This window comes from Salmo salar, chromosome ssa03 (assembly GCF_905237065.1).
Source record: "Salmo salar chromosome ssa03, Ssal_v3.1, whole genome shotgun sequence".
Taxonomy (NCBI): domain Eukaryota; kingdom Metazoa; phylum Chordata; class Actinopteri; order Salmoniformes; family Salmonidae; genus Salmo; species Salmo salar.
In genome coordinates this window covers 68,263,177-68,287,841 of record NC_059444.1, presented here as the reverse complement: position 1 = coordinate 68,287,841, position 24,665 = coordinate 68,263,177, and the positions used below count along the sequence as shown (strand labels likewise).

The 24,665-nt window shown below is 43.4% G+C and overlaps 1 protein-coding gene across 3 annotated transcripts; it reads left to right on the top strand.

The window, feature by feature from the left end:
* Window positions 1-5,268: 5,268 nt before the first annotated feature.
* Window positions 5,269-19,645, top strand: hook2 (hook microtubule-tethering protein 2). Of its 3 annotated transcripts, none has more exons than XM_014193454.2 (23): window positions 5,269-5,416; window positions 6,805-6,887; window positions 7,814-7,886; window positions 8,032-8,082; window positions 8,282-8,414; window positions 8,752-8,819; window positions 10,156-10,218; window positions 10,416-10,496; window positions 12,225-12,388; window positions 12,504-12,644; window positions 12,757-12,958; window positions 13,081-13,191; window positions 13,373-13,460; window positions 13,634-13,700; window positions 14,560-14,697; window positions 15,327-15,414; window positions 15,873-15,878; window positions 16,024-16,058; window positions 16,175-16,257; window positions 16,380-16,483; window positions 16,647-16,754; window positions 16,827-16,898; window positions 17,065-19,645. In XM_014193454.2, exons 2-23 carry the CDS (start codon window positions 6,850-6,852, stop codon window positions 17,194-17,196), a joined length of 2,046 nt encoding a protein of 681 aa, XP_014048929.1. In that variant the 5' UTR covers window positions 5,269-5,416; window positions 6,805-6,849; the 3' UTR covers window positions 17,197-19,645. The 3 variants fall into 3 exon arrangements, with proteins under 3 accessions (XP_014048929.1, XP_014048927.1, XP_014048928.1); XM_014193452.2 differs by lacking the exon at window positions 5,269-5,416 and adding an exon at window positions 5,754-5,958; XM_014193453.2 differs by lacking the exons at window positions 5,269-5,416; window positions 15,873-15,878 and adding an exon at window positions 5,754-5,958.
* Window positions 19,646-24,665: the final 5,020 nt, after the last annotated feature.

Sequence of the window (24,665 nt, the reverse complement as noted above, 5' to 3'; positions counted from 1 at the left end):
ACTAGCTACTCCCGGAACGATGTTCTACAGGCATCACTGCAGTCAGTGGCACAGCACCCAGTTAGGCCAGGTCGCCTTGTGTTTATGTGCGTGCATTTCGTGAAATACCTGATATTGCCAAAGCCGTAAATCTCTGTTTAGAGAGTGGAGGAAGAGACGGCCGATAAGGAGGAACAGTAAATCTCAGTCAGGTTTTTCCCTCCCATTTTATGTATTTTCGGTAGAACTACATAGGCTGGATGACTTCATGTCTAGAGATCTTGGGTTCTAATTGGACTTCTGTGTATCTCTCACTAACCCTGCACTCCCTCTTTCACCCCCATTGCTCTATTCCCTCTTTTCAGATAGTTTTGTTTTCCTGCATTTCCAACACCTGGCTTGGGAAAGAGCTGTGGGGAGATGAAACTTCTGCCAACATTCCAACAAATTCCAGCACCCAATGCCTGGGCACAGCAGTGGATTGTTCGCATTCCTTTATTTAAAGGCGCAGTGTGCTATTGTTTCTCACGACCACAAACTCAATTCATGTGCAGGGTTAGGCTAAATACATGAAAGAGAACTTGAGAGCTAAGATGTTTGCTCTTTATTCTTCTTATACACCAGTGCCAGATCAGCATGACATTCTGATAGCCTTCAACAGAAGAACTCTGAACCATGTGCTCTGTACATGTGTGTCTATGCCATGGATAAAGTTACTGAAACCTGTGTGGAAAAGGCAATGATGTGAAAGCTGTGAAGTGTGTAGGTCCGTGAAGAGTGAATAAGGAACCATCACCAAATCGTTTTCCAACCGAAGAAACCACAACATTTTAAAAAAATGTATAATTACCCAATCTTTTTCTGTTTTCCCTCCCCACCTCCACCCCTCCCCACCTCCCTGGAGGATGCATGTGCGTCAGACTGGGGTCGGAAAAGAGGAGAAGTACTGCTTTCTGACTTTCAGGAAGGAAACACATCTGGGGAATAAGGAAAGAAAGAACAAGTAAAAAGAGGAATTAGAGTGAAGGAGGGGGAGCGGGCCAAAAATAGTCAACCTCCTCTCAGGCCTCGCCAATATCCCCAGCCCACCACACGGTGTTAGTCAGCAGACCCCTCCCTCAGTGGATGACTAAACCACCGAACCCCCAGCTATGAACCTTACTTCCTCCCAGGTCTCATACTCTTACTCTGGGTTATTCAGGCAGCGACCCCCTCTCACTAACCAAACATGCACACACCCCTGAAGTGTTCCCCACAGGGGTCGGGTAGTGGGAAGTGTGGGAGGGAGAGCAGGTAAATATGTGTCAAAACCATTTCCACAAAGGATCACATAAACCCAGTACTATAGTGTTGTAGCCTACCTACAGGGGAACATTTGATACGTTAACAAACTGGCAAGTACACATGTTCTTATAAAATATAGTTTTTTATTATTATAGTGAATATCCCTCAATAAATACCATAGGGTTATTGTATTATACTTCTATGATGGATACATTATATAACATCTAAACACATTTTTTGAGACTATATTGGTAGATGGTGGGTGGGCAGCAATGTAGTCTAAAACGGACAGAGGATAAACATGTGCAGTCATTTACACAGAACATTGGCTCTGGTGGTTTGACAAATATGGTGAAGCCGCATGTAAGACTGAGTTTACTATTCAGTAGTGACCAAACAAAGTTGACGGGCAGGTCTGGTTGGGAGACATACAGTGCCTTGCAAAAGTATTCATCCCTCTTGGCGTTTTTCCTATTTTGTTGCATTACAACCTGTAATTTAAATGGATTTTTATTTGGATTTCATGTAATGGACATACACAAAATAGTCCAAATTGATGAAGTGAAATGAAAAAAATTACTTGTTTCAAAAAATTCAAAAAAATCAAAAACTTAAAAGTGGTGCTTGCATATGTATTCACCCCCTTTGCTATGAAGCCCCTAAATAAGATCTGGTGCAACCGATTACCTCCAGAAGTCACATAATTAGATTTTAAAAAGTCCACCTATGTGCAAACTAAGAGTCACATGATCTGTCACATGATCAATATATATGTGTGTATATATACAGTTGAAGTCAGAAGTGTACATACACTTAGGTTGGAGTCATTAAAACTCGTTTTTCAACCATTCCACAAATTTCTTGTTAACACACTATAATAAAGTCGGTTAGGACATCTACTTTGTTTATGACACAAGTATTTTTTCCAACAATTGTTTACAGACAGATTATTTCACTTATAATTCACTGTATCACAATTCCAGTGAGTCAGAAGTTAACATATACTAAGTTGACTGTGCCTTTAAACAGCTTGGAAAATTCCAGAAAATTATGTCATGGCTTTAGAAGCTTCTGATAGGCTAATTGACATAATTTGAGTCAATTGGAGATGTACCTGGGGATGTATTTCAAGGCCTACCTTCAAACTCAGTGCCTCTTTGCTTGACATCATGGGAAAATCAAAAGAAATCAGCCAAGACCTCAGAAAAAAAATTGTAGACCTCCACAAGTCTGGTTCATCCTTGGGAGCAATTTCCAAACGCCTGAAGGTACCATGTTCATCTGTACAAACAATACTACGCAAGTATAAACACCATGGGATGACGCAGCCGTCATACCGCTCAGGAAGGAGACGGGTTCTGTCTCCTAGAGATGAACGTACTTTGGTGCGAAAAGTGCAAATCAATCCCAGAACAACAGCAAAAGACCTTGTGAAGATGCTGGAGGAAACAGGTACAAAAGTATCTATGCCCACAGTAAAACGAGTCCTATATCGACATAACCTGAAAGGCCGCTCAGCAAGGAAGAAGCCACTGCTCCAAAATCGCCATAAAAAAGCAACTACGGTTTGCAACTGCATATAAGGACAAAGATTGTACTTTTTTGGAGAAATGTCCTCTGGTCTGATAAAACAGAAATATAACTGTTTGGCCATAATGACCATTGTTATGTTTGGAGGAAAAAAGGGGAGGCTTGCAAGCTAAAGAACACCATCCCAACTGTGAAGCACGGGGGTGGCAGCATCATGTTGTGGGGGTGCTTTGCTGCAGGAGGGACTGGTGCACTTCACAAAATAGATGTCATCATGAGAATGGAAAATGATGTGGATATATTGAAGCAACATCTCAAGACATCAGTCAGGAAGTTAAAGGTTGGTCGCAAATGGGTCTTCCAAATGGACAATGACCTCAAGCATACTTCCAAAGTTGTGGCAAAATGGCTTAAGGACAACAAAGTCAAGGTATTGGAGTGGCCATCACAAAGCCCTGACCTCAATCCTATAGAAAATGTGTGGGCAGAACTGAAAAAGCGTGTGCGAGCAAGGAGGCCTACAAACCTGACTTAGTTACACCAGCTCTGTCAGGAGGAATGGGCCAAAATTCACCCAACTTATTGTAGAAAGCTTGTGGAAGGCTCCCTGAAACGTTTGACCCAAGTTAAACAATTAAAAGGCAATGCTACCAAATACTAATTGAGTGTATGTAAACTTCTGATCCACTGGGAATGTGATGAAGGAAAGAAAATCTGAAATAAATTATTCTCTCTACTATTATTCTGCCGTTTCACACAAAATAAAGTGGTGATCCTAACTGACCTAAGACAGGGAATTTTTACAAGAATTAAATGTCAGGAATTGTGAAAAACTGGATTTAAATGTATTTGGCTATGGTATATGTAAACTTCCGACTTCAACTGTGTATATATATATATATATATATATATATACACAGTGAGGGGGAAAAGTATTTGATCCCCTGCTGATTTTGTACGTTTGCCCACTGACAAAGAAATGATCAGTCTATAATTTTAATGGTAGGTTTATTTTAACAGTGAGAGACAGATTAACAACAAAAAAATCCAGAAAAACGCATGTCAAAAACGTTATAAATTGATTTGCATTTTAAAGAGGGAAATAAGTATTTGACCCCCTCTCAATCCGAAAAGATTTCTGGCTCCCAGGTGTCTTTTATACAGGTAACGAGCTGAGATTAGGAGCACACTCTTAAAGGGAGTGCTCCTAATCTCAGTTTGTTACCTGTATAAAAGACACCTGTCCACAGAAGCAATCAATCAATCAGATTCCAAACTCTCCACCATGGCCAAGACCAAACAGCTCTCCAAGGATGCCAGGGACATTTTTGGCATGCGTTTTTCTGGATTTTTTTGTTGTTATTCTGTCTCTCACTGTTCAAATAAACCTACCATTAAAATTATAGACTGATCATTTCTTTGTCAGGGAGCAAACGTACAAAATCAGCAGGGGATCAAATACTTTTTTTCCTCACTGTATATACACCTGTTCTGAAAGGCACCACTAAGCAAGGGGCACCACCAAGCAAGCGACATCATGAAGACCAAGGAGCTCTCCAAACAGGTCAGGGACAAAGTTGTGGAGAAGTATTTGAGTTATAAAAAAAAATCAAACTTTGAACATCCCACGGAGCACCATTAAGTCCATTATTAAAAAATGGAAATGATATGGCACCACAACAAACCTGCCAAGAGAGGGCCGCCCACGAAAACTCATGGACCAGGCAAGGAGGGCATTAATCAGAGAGGCAACAAAGAGACCAAAGATAACCCTGAAGGAGCTGCAAAGCTCCACAGCGGAGACTGGAGTATCTGTCCATAGGACCACTTTAAGCAATACACTCCACAGAGCTGGAAGAGTTGCCAGAAAAAAGCCATTGCTAAAATAAAAAAATAAGCAAACACATTTAGTGTTTGCCAAAAGGCATGTGGCAGACTCCCCAAACATATGGAAGAAGGTACTTTGGTCAGATGAGACTAAAATTGAGCTTCATGGCCATCAAGGAAAACGCTATGTCTGTCACTAACCCAATATCTCTCATCACACCGAGAACACCATCCCCACAGTGAAACATGGCGGTGGCAGCATCATGCTGTGGGGATGTTTTTCATCGGCAGGGACTGGGAAACTGGTCAGAATTGAAGGAATGATGGATGGCGCTAAATACAGGGGAATTTTTGAGGGAACTAGCACTAGCACGTGACCGCGGCAACTGCTCATGCGCAAAAATACGTAATCGGGCGTAACGCGTCAAGCGCCAAGCTGCGCATGTGCAATAAATAAAAACCTGTCAGTTTGTCACTTTCACGAGGTTGGAGTAATAACATGTTCAAATACTTAGTACATTGTCTCGAATCTAGGTTGTGCCTTTAGATTTAGAGAAAATTAACAGCTATGGAAGAATTTGTCACTTCTCAAACCCCGGCCTTGTCTGCTTCCCAAGCGTTCCGGAAGTCTCGCGATGTTGCGTGCGTCTCTGGGTTTAGAAACTCCGTGACAACAACACGTATAGTGAAGTGTTCTGGACTGATGTAAAACTATATCTTGGCCTCAAATTGCATACAACCATTGACATTTCTAAGTTTGACATATTTGTTTACTACACTGATTCCACAATTGAACGTGAGTATGTCATAAATCTCTTTATTTTATTAGGAAAATGTTTCATACACAAATCAAAATGTATGAAGAAAAAGCCCCTTTTCTTAATTTTTTTTATCTGATGTGGAAAACTATTTAGAGTCGTTAAAACGTATACAAAACAAAATGTCAAAAAATGTATTCGCTATATGTCTGCATTTGATTTGATATAATGTGGAATATATATATTTTTTTTTTCTCATTTCTTTGGAATCCCTCTGGCTGTTATGTTTATGTTTTGCATGTTACTGTTAATAAAAAAATAACACGTAAACACTGTCATCTGTTGCCATGACAATGTTCTTAATACGGAGGCTCACTCGGATGGTTTATGGAGCTAAAACGCGAAAGTCAAGCTAGCTAACAGGAGGCCAAGGTTTGCTGACGTGATAGTGCAAGCTAAAAATAAACTTGAAGCTGAAAGTCTCCCAATCGATTGCTAGTGTGCTAACTGCAGAGTGTCGGTTAGATAAACCAAAATGAGTCTGGATAAAGCAAAGCTATGTGATTCGTTACTAAATTGGGTAAGTTTTACAAAGTTAAATATGGATGCTAAGTTAGGTAACTGGGATATCTTGCTAGCCAGTCGTCATCCAAAGGGACCTCTCGCTTGCAGTTAGCGAAATTTAAATGAGGTGTTTTTACAATTAAATGTAGCTAGGCATTTTATAGTTAATAGTGCCTTGAACCAGCTCAAATAAAAATAACATAATTAACTAGCTGTCACTGTCAAATAAAGCTAACTAAATTGTTTTGATGGTCTACTGTCCACATCAGAAATTGTCGTCTTGGACAAGCTCCAAAGTTTCCAGCCAGCAACTGAGCTAGCCACTATCTTATGCAATCAGTACGAAGGTCTAGCCAAGCACCAGCAAGCCAGTCACACTCCTAGCTAGCCTCTGAGTTTCTCAACTCCACTATGTACCATTGAGATGGTACATAGTTGAAAAACTCAGCCATGAACCCTCCAAATATAGCTTGTTTAGGCTATATTAAAAATGGCTAGAAATGTGGAATGATCTCTTACAAACAAATTGCCAGCTAAGTAGCTAGCTGAGGTCTATCATTTAGTGGTTAGCAAACACTTTAGCTGTACAGCACATAAGTAGAATGGCTTTCCAGCACTTCTAGACGGCACAATCAATCAAATGTATTTTATAAAGCCCTCTTTTATCAACAGTTGTCACAAAGTGCTTAATAGATACCCATCCTAAAACCCCAAATAGCAAGCAATTTGCCCAACGTGTTGGCAGTAGCATTTGCATTGTTCCTCTTCTCGATCAGTTGATTTCTAATTGATTGTCATGTGAAGTAGAATAAATGACACACTAACACATTTTCTTCTCATTCATCATGTCCAACCCTTCCAGCTACAGACATTTCAGGTGCCCTCATGCACCAGTAAGCAGGACCTGATGAGCGGAGTGGCTATTGCACACGTTCTACACAGGATGTAAGGGCACAAAAATGTTTTTGTGTGTGTTTTGAGGTTGGTGATAATGGTGGTGGTGGGTTAACACAAGAGTAGACAACAGCTAGCGTAGGAAAACTGGGAGATTTATGCCGTGTTCACATGCTAGTCGGAACTAGGAAACTCAGAAATGTCCGACTTGCTGATTCGATGACCGCGGCACGTGTATAACTGCAACCAGTTAGCGAGTTGGACATTTCCGAATTTCCTAGTTCTGACTAGCATGTGAATGCGGAAAAAGGTCCTTACTTGCAGAACCCATTACCCTGTCAGTGTCAAATGGCAATAGTAAGAGATTTGTGGAATCTGTTCAATCCCAGTCATTCTCTATTCACAGACTGATTTGCTTATCAGTTGCACACTGACATTTTGTTTTGGGCCTTTAACTACTTTGAATAGAACCTGATTAGAGCAAATTCAATCATCTATTCAAAATCCTTTTTGTAAAGTTAGAGGATGGGCTGTTAGTCTGTTTTATTTCTATTCCTACGCTTGATAGGGAATAGGTCTATATTTGTCAAGGCCTGGGTCTGGCAGATTGTGCCCAGGTGGGATTTTGTGCAAGGGCCTGTCCATTTAAGGGTACTGTCTGTCTGTCCAAGCCAAGTTACCTTCATACCTCATCTACTGTAGTATGTGTGTGCCTTTCTGTCCACACACACAGAAATGTATCTGTTTTTGTGTCGAACTAGAAACAAGCAGTGCTTTTATCTGAAGGTTAGTTGAATTGGGTAATGGCAATTCTGGCCTCAAGCAAGTTTCCAATGATTGCTTGCTTGTTGTGACATTCATTGAGTGTCACATTAGGGAGTTTGCGTTTTCCAGTTTAGAAATACTCTGCCCTGTGGCTTCCTGTGTATTGTATGTCCCTAGAATATGTCTTGTTAAGTGTTTCATCTTGTTAACAGAGACCCCTCCTGGTTTAATGAGGCATGGCTGGGCAGGATCAAGGAGGAGAGTGAGGCCAACTGGCGCCTCAAGGTGCAGTATGAGACAGAAGGATATGACACAGTGCCTCTAGGTTGTCACCTAGGCAACCTAGAGTGACCACTGTTTAAAGATGGTGTATTTTCACCAAGGCAAAGATGCCTGTATTCTCCAGCTCAGATTTTTCATTTTCCTCCAGGTCAGCAACTTGAAGAAGATTCTTCAGAGCATGCTTGAGTATTACCATGATGTGAGTAAAGGGTTTTCCTCATTAAAGATCGGAAGGAAGGGATGGATGGTATATGCACATTTCCTGCATTTCTTTTAAGAGCTCAATCTCCTCCAGTTGTTCTTCAGTGTTTGCACCTGTCTTAGTCCATTTGAAATATCATTGCTCAATGCATATATTTTCTCACAATCCCCCATTGTCTCCAACCCTCCATGAACAGGTGCTTGGCCACCAGATAGCAGACGAGCACCTGCCAGACATCAATCTGATTGGGGAGTTTGGAGATGTGACTGAACTTGGCAAGCTGGTGCAGTTGGTGCTTGGCTGTGCTGTCAGCTGTGAGAAGAAGCAAGGTGAGCTAGCTGGGATAGAGGAGGCCCTGCTGGGTAACAGGAAGTCACCTATGGAGAAAATGCAGGATTAATGCAATGACCTGATTATCACGAGTTGATAAACTGAGCATTCATTGGTTCGTTCCTACAAAGCCCCAACCATGTATTGTATACAGATTATGATAAAACAGAGTTTTAAAAGACAATGTGATCCTCAGATGAACAAGCTAGTGGGTTTGATGTGAATGCAGGAGAAACTGTTGTACTGTGTGTAAAGCAGTGTGCTTGAAGTGTGTTTCTGGCTGTCAGATGTGGATGTGATATTCAGTGGACTCCTCCTCTGTGTTTTTTCTCATAGAGCAAATCCAGCAGATAATGACTCTGGAGGAGTCTGACCAGCACGTTGTCATGACAGCCATACAGGAGGTGAGTGATCTGTCTTTTTGATATTATCCTCTTTGTAAATCTGTCATTCTTGCATAATCAATGCTTGGAGTTTGTCAGAATTTGTGGGTTTTTGTTTGTCCACCTGCCTCTTGAGGATTGACCACAAGTTCTCAATGGGATTAAGGTCTGGGGAGTTTCCTGGCCATGGACCCAAAATATCAATGTTTTGTTCCCCGAGCCACTTAGTTATCACTTTTGCCTTATGGCAAGGTGACCCATCATGCTGGAAAAGGCATTGTTTGTCACCAAACTGTTCCTGGATGGTTGGGAGAAATTGCTCTCGGAGGATGTGTTGGTACCATTCTTTACTCATGGCTGTGTTCTTAGGCAAAATTGTGAGTGAGCCCACTCCCTTGGCTGAGAAGCAACCCCACACATGAATGGTCTCAGGATGCTTTACTGTTGGCATGACACAGGACTGATGGTAGCGCTCACCTTGTCTTCTCCGGACAAGCTTTTTTCCGGATGCCCCAAACAATCGGAAAGGGGATTCATCAGAGAAAATGACTTTAACCCAGTCCTCAGCAGTCCAATCCCTGTACCTTTAGCAGAATATCAGTCTGTCCCTGATGTTTTTCCTGGAGAGAAGTGCATTCTTTGCTGCCCTTCATGACACCAGGCAGGCCATCCTCTAAAAGTCTTCGCCTCATCTGTGCGTGCAGATGCACTCACACCTGCCTGCTGCCATTCCTGAGCAAGCTCTGTACTGGTGGTGCCCTGATCCCGCAGCTGAATCAACTTTAGGAGACGGTCCTGGCGCTTGCTGGACTTTCTTGGGCGCACTGAAGCCTTCTTCACAACATTTGAACCACCCTCCTTTTGAAGTTTCCAGTCTGTTATTGAACTCAATCAGCATGACAGAGTGATCTCCAGCCTTGTTCTCGTCAACACTCACACCTGTGTTAACGAGAGAATCACTGATATGATGTCTGCTAGTCCTTTTGTGGCAGGGCTGAAATGCAGTGGAAATGTTTTTTGGGGGATTCAGTTCATTTGCATGGCAAAGAGGGACTTTGCAATTAATTGAAATTCATCTGATCACTCTTCATAACATTCAGGAGTATATGCAAATTGCCATCATACAAACTGAGGCAGCAGACTGTGAAAATTAATATTTGTCATTCTCAAAACTTTTGGCCACGACTGTACAAGCACAATTCTTTGCTCCTTGAAACCTTTCTGTATTTAACAGCAATATACACTAAAACGGGCAATACCTCACTTATTGTCCTGCTTACCTCTATATTGACAATGGGTTTCACCATGTGATCTGTCTTTCTGGAGTTTGAACCAGCAATTTACTGTTTTGTTGTAGCTCCTAGCTAAAGAGCCAACTGTTCCAGGAAGTCCTGAGACCTACGGGGACTTTGACTACCAGGTGGGACCCACTCTCTTCTTACTCTGCTTCTCTGAATACATTAAACTTTCACTCCCCTGCAAGTTGGTTTTATTGCTATTCTTCAATTGCCGTCTCATTTACTTGTCTTTCGTGGTATCTCTCTCTCTTTCTCTCTCGTTCTCTACCTCCCACTGTGCTGTCTATAACCTCCCTTGTGCCTCTCTCTGTGTCTGCAGTCCAGGAAGTATTATTTTCTCAGTGAGGAGGTGGAGGCGAAGGAGGATCTGGGCCAGCGCTGTCGTGACCTGGAGCACCAGGTGGGCAGAGAGGACTGTTTGTTAGTTAGCATGTTGAGTGTGTATCTGCAGCTCTTTGCCATGAGTGAAGTGACCCTATTTATTCGCTTGGCTGAGGATTGTTGTCCAGTCTGACTGATTGCCCCTGATGGTTTGTTGTATAAACAGTGCATAGAGAGTGATAGAGGACTCTTCTTTGTAGCTGTCCCATTATGGCTTCTGTGAGTGCACGGGCAGCGCCATTGAGCCCATCTCCATTTTGAACAGTGGAGGCTGGTGGGAGGAGCTATAGGATGATGGGCTCATTGTAATGGCTGTTATATAATTAAAGGGACGGAGTCAAACATGTGGTTTCCATATGTTTGATACCATTCCATTCTAGCCATTACAATGAGTCTGTTTTCCTATAGCTCCTCCCACCAGCCTCCACTGATTTTGAAGTAGTACATTTTCTTCTACTACTGAGTTGGTAAACAAACTGAAAGGGTGCATACTGCCACCTGGAGTGTGTTGTTTGAACAGGTATAAAGCCAAGGGTGGCGATGTACTGCCACCTGCAGTTATGGAGTGTTTGCTCACAAATAATTCATTGGCTGATCCTTCCAGATGTCCTGGATGGAATTATGTGATCCTTCCTTAACCAATAGGAAGCCACACCCAGTTGACTACTTCAAAATGGTGAAAGTTCTCAATGGCGCTACACATGCTAAAATAGGCTTTTGGGTACTAGAATCCTCTATTATTCTCTATGAAACTGTGCTAACTGTGCTGCTAATGCTGCCTCTGATTAGGCAATGTCATTGGGTACAAAGACTTAAGTCATTGATCCCCAATAATTACATTGTATAGTATTTAGGATTAAAAGGCAATTACTACTGTTATGTATTCAGCATATTTCTTAATATGTTAACATTCAACACATTAAGATATTCTCAGTAGTTTATGTAGTTCTTTACTTTCTCCCTGGTATGAAAGCTAAAGCAAGCCATTTGTCCTTAAAGTTCAGTGTAGAGTTTTGCTGTGCTCAAACTGGAAAGATGTCCAATAGGTAAGTAATAGACGCCCCCTTTTAATATTGGCATGCCTGCTTGCCTAACCCACATAAACATATTCAGGGTGGACATTTTACCCTAAACCACCAACCTACATTCTTGTCCGTGATAACCCCAAGGATAGTTCATCTTTCATCAAGCCTCACTAGCTTGAATCCTTAATCAATATCCCTTTTTGAGCCCACTCTCTGGTCTCCCCACTTTTTGTAACTTTTAGTCAGACTGAGTCAGACAACTGTTTTTCTATTCATCTCCTTGAGGGGTAATGCTAACAACTGCTCCATTGAGAAAGTGGCCCACCTGATTGAGAACATAGCAGACCAGCTGACTAACTGCTTTGATGTTTGTGCATGTTAAGTTACCACCAACCCTCATGGAAAAACATGGCATGTTTTGCAAGCAATGTACAGTGTCTGTTGCTGGATATGTGAGTGTGGCTCTTTTTTCTTGAGCACTTGCGGATTGTCTTTTTTTGTGTTCAGCATTTTCATGAGTAAATTTGTTTGTTTTTTGGCGGTGTTCTGCATTTTGAAGTGTGTCCTTTTTCTGTGCTCAGCACTTTCTATGACTCAATGTGTGACTGTTTGTTCATTTGTCTCTAGGTCTCCTCCCTCTCTCTAGCCTTGGTTACATGCCACTTTGTCTGGTTCTCTCTCTGCCCTCTCCACCCCTGACTCTGTCTGTGTTTGGTCCTCAGTTGGCAGCCGTCCTGGAGGAGAAGTCGTCCCTGCAGGTGGAGACACAGTCCCTGAGGGAGAAGCTCAGCCTCAGTGACCCACAGGATGCTTCCACCACCATCACTGGCAAGAAGCTGCTGCTGCTGCAGAGCCAGATGGAGCAGCTACAGGAGGAGAACTACAGGTCAGAGTCATACCCTCAACACCGACTTCCAAACTAAATGCATTCTACTCTGTGCCTGTACTCTTTTGATACAATTAATTTATCATTTTCTGTTTGCCCCCTGTTTGTGACACAGACTAGAGAACAGCCGAGATGACTTGCGTGTGCGAGGGGAGATTCTGGAGCGTGACGTTTTGGACCTCACTCACCGTAACGATGAACTGACCAGCCTCGCCCAGGAGGCCCAGACTCTCAAAGATGAGATGGACATCCTCCGGTGAGCCCAGGGGGAGAGCAGCCTCTCAGCAGTCTGTGGCCTCCTATCCTTTTCTCCTTTCCTGCCCCATCCTCAAAACGGCTTCCCCATCTCACCCTCTCCCCTCCTACAGGCATTCGTCTGACCGGGTGAGCCGGCTGGAGGCGCTGGTGGAGACGTACAAGCGTAAGCTGGAGGACCTGGGGGACCTGCGCAGACAGGTGCGTCTGCTGGAGGAGCGCAACACTGTCTACATGCAGCGCACATGTGAGCTGGAGGAGGAGCTACGCAGGGCCAACTCAGTCCGAACCCAGCTGGACACCTACAAGAGACAGGTGGGCAGAGAGGGCTAGAGAATGGGGGAGGGTTAACAAAGGTGTGGAGATGGATGTGTGTATGACATAGGATGCGATGAACTCTCTTCAGACCCTGAATGTGTTTGCCTCCCTGCTGTCAGGTCCATGAGCTTCACACCAAGCATTCGTCAGAGGCACTGAAGGCTGAGAAGTGGCAGTTTGAGTACAAGAACCTTCAGGATAAGTATGAAGCCCTGCTTAAGGAGAAAGAGGTGAGAGGGATGGCCTGTGACAACTCCTCTCCAGATTAAGAAATATTACTTAAAAGGGCATGATGTCAAAGTGGATGTGGATTTAAAATCTCTGAAATTCTGAGGCAGTCACTTTGAACACTTCTAGTAGGATCAGATTGAGTGCAGTCTAATCCCCACGTTATCTCAATGTGTTTTCCAGCGTTTGATCTCAGAGCGAGACACACTGCGGGAAACCAATGATGAGCTCAGGTGTGCACAGGTCCAGCAGAAGGGCCTCAATCAACCAGGTGAGTCCAATGGACACAACTAACATCCTGAGTCTTCAACCTCTCAGTTTTTCTAAATGACAAGGTGGTAGAGGGGGATTGTTTGACCTTTTGTGGCAGTTGATAAGACTACTGTCAAAACAAATGTGATTTATTTTCCCCTGACATCTTGGCTCTCTCTCTCTCCCCTTCAGGTGGATTATGTGAGGACTCTGGCACAGTGGGAAACCTGGCCTCCGAGATGATGCCCACAGAGTTCAAGTAAGTGTGTGAAAGCTTCATCTGTTAGGTGTTATCTATCTGACCTATCAATAGACATACAGGGGTGTCAGAATTCAATTGCTAATTTTCAACTGTAGGCTTGGGCGGTACCGGGGTATTTAGAATGTTTCTTTTTAAACTACAATTCAGTTGAGCCAGTCACATGGTATACGTACTAAGAGCATGTGGAGCAAACTGAAGTTTTGTGACGTCCACTGTCGAGCAGTACAAGCTGAGCTGATCAAGTTATACTTGAAATTCACTACTAATGTTTGCCAGCTAAATATATCTATACGTTAACTATCTTAATGCAAAATACATTTTCTCCAGCTATGCATTTGGTTTGCTAACCTGCTAGCTTGAAAGATCAAGCGTCTTACAGCAGAGACAATCAATCCCCTCCTAGATTAAGTGTGAGTAGCCTTTTGAGATAGTTCTATAACTTTATGAGCTGGGTTCTGTCTTTGCTTTTAGTTTATGTTCGCTTGCGCTTGTTAGCATTTAGCTAACGTCCGCTATGGGAATTCGCTAGTACTTTGATAGCATTTGAACAGAAACGATGCCCTTTGTGTGCACTGCCGTTAATGTCGTAAACCCAATATGGAAATCTGGATCCGCCCAAACATAGTCTTCAGCTGTGATAAATGAAAAGGTCTTATTCCTCAGCCACACTATTTTTAGAACCAGAATGTGCCATTGGCTCCATGAATAGAATGGCTCCCCGTCAGATGGCACTGCTGTTAAATTGACTGAGGCGGAGTTGAATACTTCTGTTGGTGCGTAGTGTACAGACCTGTGCCTCTCTGCCCCACTTCCCTGCCTTCTCTCTTTGACCTCATCCCTTCTGCTTCCTCCACAGGGAGACGGTGGTGCGTCTGCAGAGTGAGAACAAGATGCTGTGTGTCCAGGAGGAGAGCTACAGACAGAGACTGGTGGAGGTACAGGGTCAGCTGGAGGAGTCTCAACGCAGCCAGAACACCCTGGAGACACAAAACAGGTGTGTGTGTAGACATGCGTAAAATAAAACAGAGGTTCTATACGAATACCACTGCATCTCATCCACAAAAGTAAAATAAAGTGTTTTTAGTTATGCACATTGTGATTTGATTGTATCAAGGTCAGTCAGTGACACTGTTAGTCACAGTATATATTGCCAGAGTTTCTGTTTGAGTTTCACATTTGGCTAAACGGAGGAGCGATCTAGTGAAATGTCAGCTCACTCTCTGGTCTGTGTTGAGTTGTGTTGTGTGGGCCGGAGCAGAGGATGGACAGCAATGGGCCAGATTGTCCCCCGGCTGTCCGTACAGCGTGTGTGTGTGTGTGTGTGTGTGTGTGGCTGGTTTTTCTGAGTGGATCGTGTGTGTGACGATGGGTCCAGAGTGTGGGAGGCAGGCAGCCATCTTCAGCAGCAGGAGGAGAGCATCCCGAGCTGTGGAGTATGGCTGAAGTGGCTCTGTCTTCCCCTAATGAACCACAACACACAGAGGGGAGTGGGTGGGCGGGACACCTCTAGAATGGACTAATGCAGCAGCTGATGTGACATTGTATGCACCAGCTTAATCGAATTTCCTCATTCTCTCTTCTCTCCCTCCTGCTTTTCTTATTTGTTCTCTCTCATCCTTCCAGGTTGAACCAGCAGCAGATCTCTGAGCTGCGGTCCCAGATGGAGCATCTCCAGAAGGCTCTACAGGAGCAGGGCAGCAAGGCTGAGGATGTGAGTGTAGAGACAGACCCTCCTCATTCACCCCTCCTCTCCTCCTCCCCCTCTAACATCCTCTTACTCCTGTTACCTTGTCCATATCAATCACTGAGTGGACCCAGTCCTCTCCAATCAAAGACGACAGAATACTGAAAATGTATAGGAACCAGGAATGGAAAGGACCAATCTCTCTTAATCAGTTGACCCTCCTAGTTCAAATGTTTTTTGTTTTGTTTTTAATCATTTATTTTGTAGTCATTATAATTGGAAAAAGAGACCTAGACCTCAATATAGTCCTTGAGGACTGTTATAGACTGTATCCTTCTCTCCCCTCCGTTGACTGCCTGCCTGTGACTGCTCTCTGAGATTTTGTGTGGGAACTTTAACCCTTGTTTGCTGTGTTGATTCACCATTAACGCCTACCCTTCTGTCTCTCTCCGCCTGCCCCCACCGACCGACATTCGGCCAATCAGGCCATCGTAAGTACGGCCCATCCCTGCCTGGGCTCTGATTTGACTTTGACTACTTCAGTTGTGTATTATGCTTATTATTTGTGTCTCTGTCTGACAGAAGTCTGTTTCGCAGTAGTTTGAGTGTTGACTGACTTTCTTCCTCCCCGTTCAGTCCTCCCTGCTGAAGAAGAAGCTTGAGGAGCACCTGTGAGTACTATTATCACTGATGCTTGCACACTGCACCTGTGAAGGGAGTATTATTACGGCTCTGTAGATTCTTGCACGTCCGGCTCCTCCATGCTTTTCCTCTGTCCTCGTCCCAGGGAGAAGCTCCATGAGGCCCACTCAGACCTGCAGAAGAAGAGGGAGGTCATTGATGACCTGGAGCCCAAAGCGGACGGCAACAGTAAGCAGCCTCTTATTTGCTGCCCTTGGGAGGAGCAGTGCTATCAAATAGTATCAATCTAAGAGCACGTTCAAGCTCTGAAAATGCCATTAATATTTCCTCTTCAACCTCCCTCCTGTCAGTGGGGAAGAAGATCGATGAGCTGCAGGAGATCCTGAAGAAGAAGGATGAGGACATGAAGCTGATGGAGGAACGCTACAAGCGCTATGTGGAGAAGGCCAGGACGGTCAGTCAACACTGCCTGACACTAAACTCATCCATACAGCACAACAGTGCTTGGCCGCCGCCTTAAATCTGAGTTGCAGATATCGTCAAAGATTGTCATGCACATCGTGACATAGTTGAGAATTTCCGCACCAAGTACATGTGTGTTTATGTTCATTGTGCAGGTGATCAAGACTCTGGACCCCAAGCAGCCGCCTCTGACTGTGTCTCCTGATGTTCAGGCCCTCAAGAACCAGTTAACTGAGAGAGACCGGAAGATCCAGCACCTGGAGGTAAGAGCCATTGACTGATGAGTGGTGCATTGTCTGACCCTCCATATGCATGAACAACTCCTCTGTGTGCAGCATGACTATGAGAAGAGCAGGTCCAGACATGACCAGGAGGAGAAACTCATCATCAGTGCCTGGTACAACATGGTGAGTAATTAACCTCTGTCTCTATGTGCCTAATCTACATAGTATTAAAGCAGTTGGCATGATAGGTGCTACAATGCTGTGCAATGACTTGTATAATGGTCTTGGTTTTTATTGTAGTAAGACATTTACCTGTCTTATGGCTCTATTTCTCTCTCTCCCTCCCCAGGGTATGGCCCTGCATCAGAAGGTGGTGGGAGAGCGGTCGGGTCCGTCCAACCAGGCCCAGTCCTTCTTGGCCCAGCAGAGGCAGTCCACGCACGCCAGGAGAGGCCTCGCAGCCCGCCACCCGCCCAGATAAGACATATCAACTCTGGGGGAGGATGTGGAAATGAGGCAAAACATTGTCTATATCTTGGTGTTCACTTCTTCCGCACTCCTACTCTCACTGCTCTGATGCCTTCTCCTCTTGGTGTTTTGTGAAGATTGCTGCTGCTGCCCCCTGCTGGGCATCTCTATTACAGGATTTTCTGGAGAGTCTGTGATGCAGAGCTACTTAATGCACCTTCAAGTGCTTTCAAAGCTGCCAGGACTTTTGAACAAAGATGAGTCTTGGGTCTAAATGAGAGCTGGAATGAAGGAACATGAAGTGGATAGAAAGAAGCTGAGCGACTAATCCTTTGTCATGGAATTCTTAGACAATGTTTATCATTCAGTCCCTCCATTTCTTTCAAGCCCTCTTTTTTTAGCTATAATGTGTTTGATGTTTTCTTAAGGTTTAGATTAGGACATTATGAGAATAAATGCTTTGGAAGGCCACAATAATGACAGAGATGGAAAGGGATGATTTCTGCTGTCAATAGGGTAGGGGTCTTTACCTTCCCCCTACTACTACTTTTATATATTTTCATCCTTATTATCCAGCCCACTATCAGGCTAAATAGATATTATCCTCTTACTATGACATGGAAACACTAATAAGAGAGACCTATGGGTTGAGATCATGGTGAATCTGTGCGATTTGTATTAATTTGTGCCCAAGTCATTTGGAGATTCTGGCTTGTGCTGTGTCTCTGACACTTTTAAATGTACATGGTGAGAGAGACTGGTGAAGTGCTACAACAGGGATGTCGTCCGGATCCAGATTTGTTTTTGGGGGGGTGTACTCGATATACTTTTTCAATTATTAAAACCAAGTTTGAAACTGTAGAAATGATAATGGACCTACATTCATATAGTTTAGTGTCCAGCTCGCTAATAATCATCAAAATGACAGTCAGGGAGCATCACTTTTTTCCCCATTTTGATGGCGAGGAAATGTTGTTGAAGACTGAATGTGGCCCCCGGGGCAAAATGAGTTTGGCACCCCTGATCTAGAAGAGCTCAATAATACGTCTTCGATATGAGAGGAACACATTTTCTCTGCACACAGTCATGACCTCTTTATTTCTGTGAATGTGTTTAGGCTTTTCTTTCAAGCTGTATCATCTACTTGATTTCTCTTCATTTGTTATGAGTTGTTTTTGTTATAGTTTGAAGAGCAGGAAGAATAGCTTTCTAGACATTTTTGTTTTTTTCAAAATGAACCTCGGCATTTTGTAGTTGTTAGTCTGTATAATAATGTACAGAAAAGCACTCCCTCCCTTTTTGATTATGGTTAATTTCCTTGTGAATTGTTAACAGAGTCAGGGACATTTTTCTAGTCTATCTACTTTTAAAGACTTTTGTATCAAATTCCTGTATGGTGTGGTGTTCACATGTAATGTCAGAAGTTCTGAAAGACTAGCAGATATGGGTCCTCTTATGTCAGGACCATTTTACTGGAAGTATTTGCAGACTATTGAACAAGCTTTTGTTTCAAGCTGTAATATGGGAATTTATTCTTTGAATGATTGACTAGATTTTCTGATGGACTACATTTTGTTCTTTAACTTTAATTTATCCCCTCTAAGGCGTTAAACAGGGTGTTTTAAGAATTATAATTGGTTGCACACACCACTTTAGACTGATGTGAATGTAGAAAACGCTGGTGCTTGTGAGAACCAGAATGTGGGGTTATTGATTCACATTTAATTGATATGTGGGGGAAAACTGGTTTCAAGATGGCAATGGTATGTAGCTTTTCTCTCATTCTCAGCAGAAGCACTCAACTATAGATGCTTCTGTTCACTGACACTGGAACTTACCTAGCTAATGAACAGACAATGTGTACTCTTTAATGTCAGAATTATTTACAACTGAATTTATGTACATTTGTACCTATCATTTTCTCAAGATTAACCTGTGAAGGACAGCACTATTGTTGAACACTACATCTATCTGATTACTTTGACAGTATCCACTTAAACATGGAACTTCTCTTTGGTACTCAAACTGCTCTCTATGACTTGTACCTAACCCTCTAAGTGTGTAACTATCTGTGCAATGTTATTTACCAGGCTATGAAACCACAAGTGTGTACATTTAACTTCACTTAGTGTTTTACTCTTTAAGTAGATGTGTTTATTTGGTATTAAATCAGGAAATCAGACTTTTAATTTCAAAGTAGTAAATCAACATTCCAACTGAACTCCTATGTTCTAGCAATTCAACCTGTCCTTGTCGTGACTGGAAATCCCTATTCAAATCTGTCAATGTACTGTCCAATTGCAGTATAACTTGACACTGTCCATTAGCAATATATTACAATTGGCATTTACCATCACAAATTGGACATGCAGTTAAAGGGCTTAAACTCTACTGAACACAAATAAAGGCAACATGTAAAGTGTTGGTTTCATGAGCTGAAATAAAATATCCCTTAAATGTTCCATGCGCACATCTCTCAAATGTTGTGCACAAATTTGTTTACATTCCTGTTAGTAAACATTTCTCCTTTGCCAAGACAATCCATCCACCTGACAGGGGTGGCATATCAAGAAGCTGATTAAAGTACATGATTATTACAAAGGTGCACCTTGTCCTGGGGACAAGAAAAGGCCACTAAAATGTACAGTTTTGTGACAACACAATGCCATAGATGTCTCAAGTTTTGAGGGAGAGTGCAATTGGCATGCTTACTACAGGAATATCCTACAGAGCTTTTGCCAGAGAATTGAATGTACATTTTTCTACCAATGTTGTTTTAGAGAATTTGGCAGTATGTCCAACAGGCCTCTTAACAGCAGACCGTGTGTGTGTGTGTGTGTGTGTGTGAGCAGTTTACTGATGTGAACAGAGTGCCCCGTGGTGGGGTTATGGTAAGGGCAGGTATAAGCTACGGACAACGAACACAATTGCATTTTATCAATGGCAATTTGAATGCACAGAGATACCGTGACGAGATCCTGAGACCATCGTCGTGCCATTCATCCACCGCCATCACCTCATGTTTCAGCATAATAATGCTCGGCCCCACGTTGCAAGGATCTTTTTGACAATTACTGGAAGCTGAACATGTCCCAGTTCTTCCATGGCCTGCATACTCACCAAACATGTCACCCATTGAGCATGTTTGGATGCTCTGGATCGACGTGTACAAGAGCGTGATCCAGTTCCCGCCCAATATCCAGCAACTTCACACATGTCCATTAGCAATTTACAGTATGAGTCAAAGTGTTTCCTCTCCCTCACTCTTAACCTCTCTAGGGTATGTGGGACGAAATCGTCCCACCTACTCAACAGCCAGTGGAATCCCGTGGCGCGATATTCAAATACTTTAGAAATGCTATTACTTCAATTTCTCAAACATATGACTATTTTACACCATTTTAAAGACAAGACTCTCGTTAATCTAACCACACTGTCCGATTTCAAAAAGGCTTTACAACGAAAGCAAAACATTAGATTGTCAGCAGAGTACCCAGCCAGAAATAATCAGACACCCATTTTTCAAGCTAACATAATGTTACATAAACCCAAACCACAGCTAAATGCAGCACTAACCTTTGATCTTCATCAGATGACACTCCTAGGACATTATGTTTTACAATATATGCATGTTTTGTTCAATCAAGTTCATATTTATATCAAAAACCAGCTTTTACATTAGCATGTGACGTTCAGACCTAGCATACCCACTGCAAACTTCCGGTGAATTTACTAAATTACTCACGATAAACGTTCACAAAAAACAATTATTTGAAGAATTATAGATACAGAACTCCTTTATGCAATCGCTATGTCCGATTTTAAAATAGCTTTTCGGCAAAAGCACATTTTGCAATATTCTGAGTAGATAGCTTGCCATCACGGGCTAGCTATTTTGACACCCACCAAGTTTGGCCCTCACCAAACTCCGATTTACTATAAGAAAAATTGGATTACCTTTGCTGTTCTTCGTCAGAATGCACTCCCAGGACTTCTACTTCAATAACAAATGTTGGTTTGGTTCAAAATAATCCATAGTTATGTTCAAATATCCTCTGTTTTGTTTGTGCGTTCAAGACACTATCCGAAGGGTGACGAAGGGTTACGCGGCCGACGCGTTTCGTGACAAAAAAATTCTAAATATTCCATTACCGTACTTCGAAGCATGTCAACCGCTGTTTAAAATAAATTTTTATGCGTTTTTTCTCGTAAAAAAGCAATAATATTCCGACCGGGAAACCCTGTTTTCGTTCAAAGACGAAAAAATAAAAACATGGTGTCGGCTCGTGCACGCGCCCCCAGTCTCATTGTTCTCTGATCGACCACTATCCAAATGCGCTACTGTTTTTCAGCCTGGGCCTGCAAAGGCATCATTCCCCGTTCTGCCGCCTTCTGAGAGCCTATGGGAGCCGTAGGAAGTGTCACGTTACAGCAGAGATCCTCAGTTTTCAATAAAGAGAGTGTAGAAGGCCAAGAAATGGTCAGAGAGGGCACTTCCTGTATGGAATCTTCTCAGGTTTTGGCCTGCCATATGAGTTCTGTTATACTCACAGACACCATTCAAACAGTTTTAGAAACTTTAGGGTGTTTTCTATCCAAATCAAACAATTATATGCATATTCTAGTTTCTGGGCAGTAGTAATAACCAGATTAAATCGGGTACGTTTTTTATCCGGCCGTGCAAATACTGCCCCCTACCCTAGAGAGGTTAAGTGGTCATTTCAGTCTGTCCATTTCGTGATGGTAAATCCCTATTCAAATATATTGGCAATGGACACTGTCCAATTGCAGTATAACATATTGAAACTGGCAATATATGTGTAATGGACATATCACAATGGGCATTTACCATCACTAATTGGACATGCTGTTACATTGCTGAAACGCCGACCCGTTGAACTCGGGACGGCCTAACAGTGCTAGTGATTCCCCTCCCTCGCTTGTTGGTGTTGATTTCAGCCTGTCATTTTGGTGATTGGTAAATCACTGCTTAAATATATTGGAAATGGACCGTGTCTGTTCGACATGATATAATGCCAGTACCAACATTTGCAGTATGAAATGTTGGCACTGGTAATATACACTACATGACCAAAACTATGGACACCTGCTCATCAAACATCTCATTCCAAAATCACGGGCATTAATATGGACTTGGTCCCCCTTTTTGCTATACAGCCTCCACTCTTCTAGGAAGCCTTTCCACTAGATGTTGGAACATTGCTGCATGGACTGGCTTCCATTCAGCCACGAGCATTAGTGAGGTTGGGTACTGATGTTGGCCGATTAGGCCTAGCTCGCAGTCTGCGTTCCAATTCATCCCAAAGGTGTTCGATGGGGTTGAGGTCAGACTGTGCAGGCCAGCCAGGTTCTTCCACACTGATCTCAACAAACCATTTCTGTATGGACCTCACTTTGTGCACAGGGGCATTGTCATGCTGAAACAGGAAAGGGCCTTCCACAAACTTGGAAGCACAGGATCTTCTAGAATGTAATTGTATGCTGTAGCATTAAGATTTCCCTTCACTGGAACCAAGGGGTCTAGCCCTAACCAGGAAAAACAGCTCATTATTCCTCTTCCACCAAACTGTACAGTTAGCACTATGAAGGGGGGCAGGTAGCGTTCTCCTGGTATCCGCAAAACCCAGATTTGGCTGTCGGACTGCCAGATGGTGAAGCGTGATTCATCACTCCAGAGAATGTGTTTTCACTGCTCCAGAGTCCAATGGCCCTAACCTTTACACCACTCCATCCGACGCTTGGCATTGTGCATGGTGATCTTAGACTTGTTGGAAAGGTGGCATCCTATGACGGTGTCACGTTGAAAGTCCCTGAGCACTTCCATTAGGCCATTCTACTGCCAATGTTTTTCTATGGAGATTTCATGGCTATGTGCTTGAATTTATAAGCCTGTCAGCAATGGGTGTGGCTTAAATAGCCGGATCCACTAATTTGAAGGGGTGTCCACATACTTTTGTGTATAAACTAAGCAACAAAAAAAAAGAACCGTCCTCTCACTGTCAACTGCGTTTATTTTCAGCAAACTTAACGTGTAAATATGTGTATGAACATAAGTATCAACAACTGAGACAAACTGAACAAGTTCCATAGACATGTGACTAACAGAAATGGAATAATGTGTCCCTGAACAAAGGGGGGGTCAAAATCAAAAGTAACAGCCAGTATCTGGTGTGGTACTCCAGTGCATCTCGTCCTCATGGACTGCACCAGATTTGCCAGTTCTTGCTGTGAGATGTTACCCCACTCTTCCACCAAGGCACCTGCAAGTTCCCGGACATTTCTGGGGGGAATGGCCGTAGCCCTCACCCTACGATCCATCAGGTCCCAGACGTGCTCAATGGGATTGAGATCCGGGCTCTTCGCTGGACATGGTAGAACACTGACATTCCGGTCTTGCAGGAAATCACGCACAGAACGAGCAGTATGGTTGCCGGCATTGTCATGCTGGAGGGTCATGTCAGGATGAGCCTGTAGGAAGGGTACCACATGAGGGAGGAGGATGTCTTCCTTGTAACGCACAGCGTTGAGATTGCCTGCAATGGCAACAAGCTCAGTCCGATGATGCTGTGACACACCGCCCCAGACCATGACGGACCCTCCACCTCCAACTCGATCCAGCTCCAGAGTACAGGCCTTGGTGTAACGCTCATTCCTTCGACGATAAACGCTTATCTGAACACCACCCCTGGTGAGACAAAACCGCGACTCGTCAGTGAAGAGCACTTTTTGCCAGTCCTGTCTGGTCCAGCGACGGTGGGTTTGTGCCCATAGGCGACGTTGTTGCCGGTGATGTCTGGTGAGGACCTGCCTTACAACAGCCCTACAAGCCCTCAGTCCAGCCTCTCTCAGCCTATTGCGGACAGTCTGAGCACTGATGGAGGGATTGTGCATTCCTGGTGTAACTCGGGCAGTTGTTTCCATCCTGTACTTGTTCCTGTTCGGATGTACCAATCCTGTGCAGGTGTTGTTACACGTGGTCTGCCACTGCGAGGACTATCAGCTGTCCGTCCTGTCTCCCTGTAGCGCTGTCTTATGCGTCTCACAGTACGGACATTGCAATTTATTGTCCTGGCCACATCTGCATGCCTCCTTGCAACATGCCTATGGCACGTTCACGCAGATGAGCAGGGACCCTGGGCATCTTTCTTTTGGAGTTTTTCAGAGTCAGTAGAAAGGCCTCTTTAGTGTCCTAAGTTTTGATAACTCTGACCTTAATTGCCTACCGTCTGTAAGCTGTTAGTGTCTTAACGACCGTTCCACAGGTGCATGTTCATTAATTTTTTATGGTTCATTGAACAAGCATTGGAAACAGTGTTTAAACCGTTTACAATGAAGAGCTGTGAAGTTACTTGGATTTTTACTAATTATCTTTGAAAGACAGGGTCCTGAAAAAGGGACGCTTCTTTTTTTGCTGAGTTTATATTCTGTAGGTCCTGCCGGCCAGACCTACCTACCTGTTGG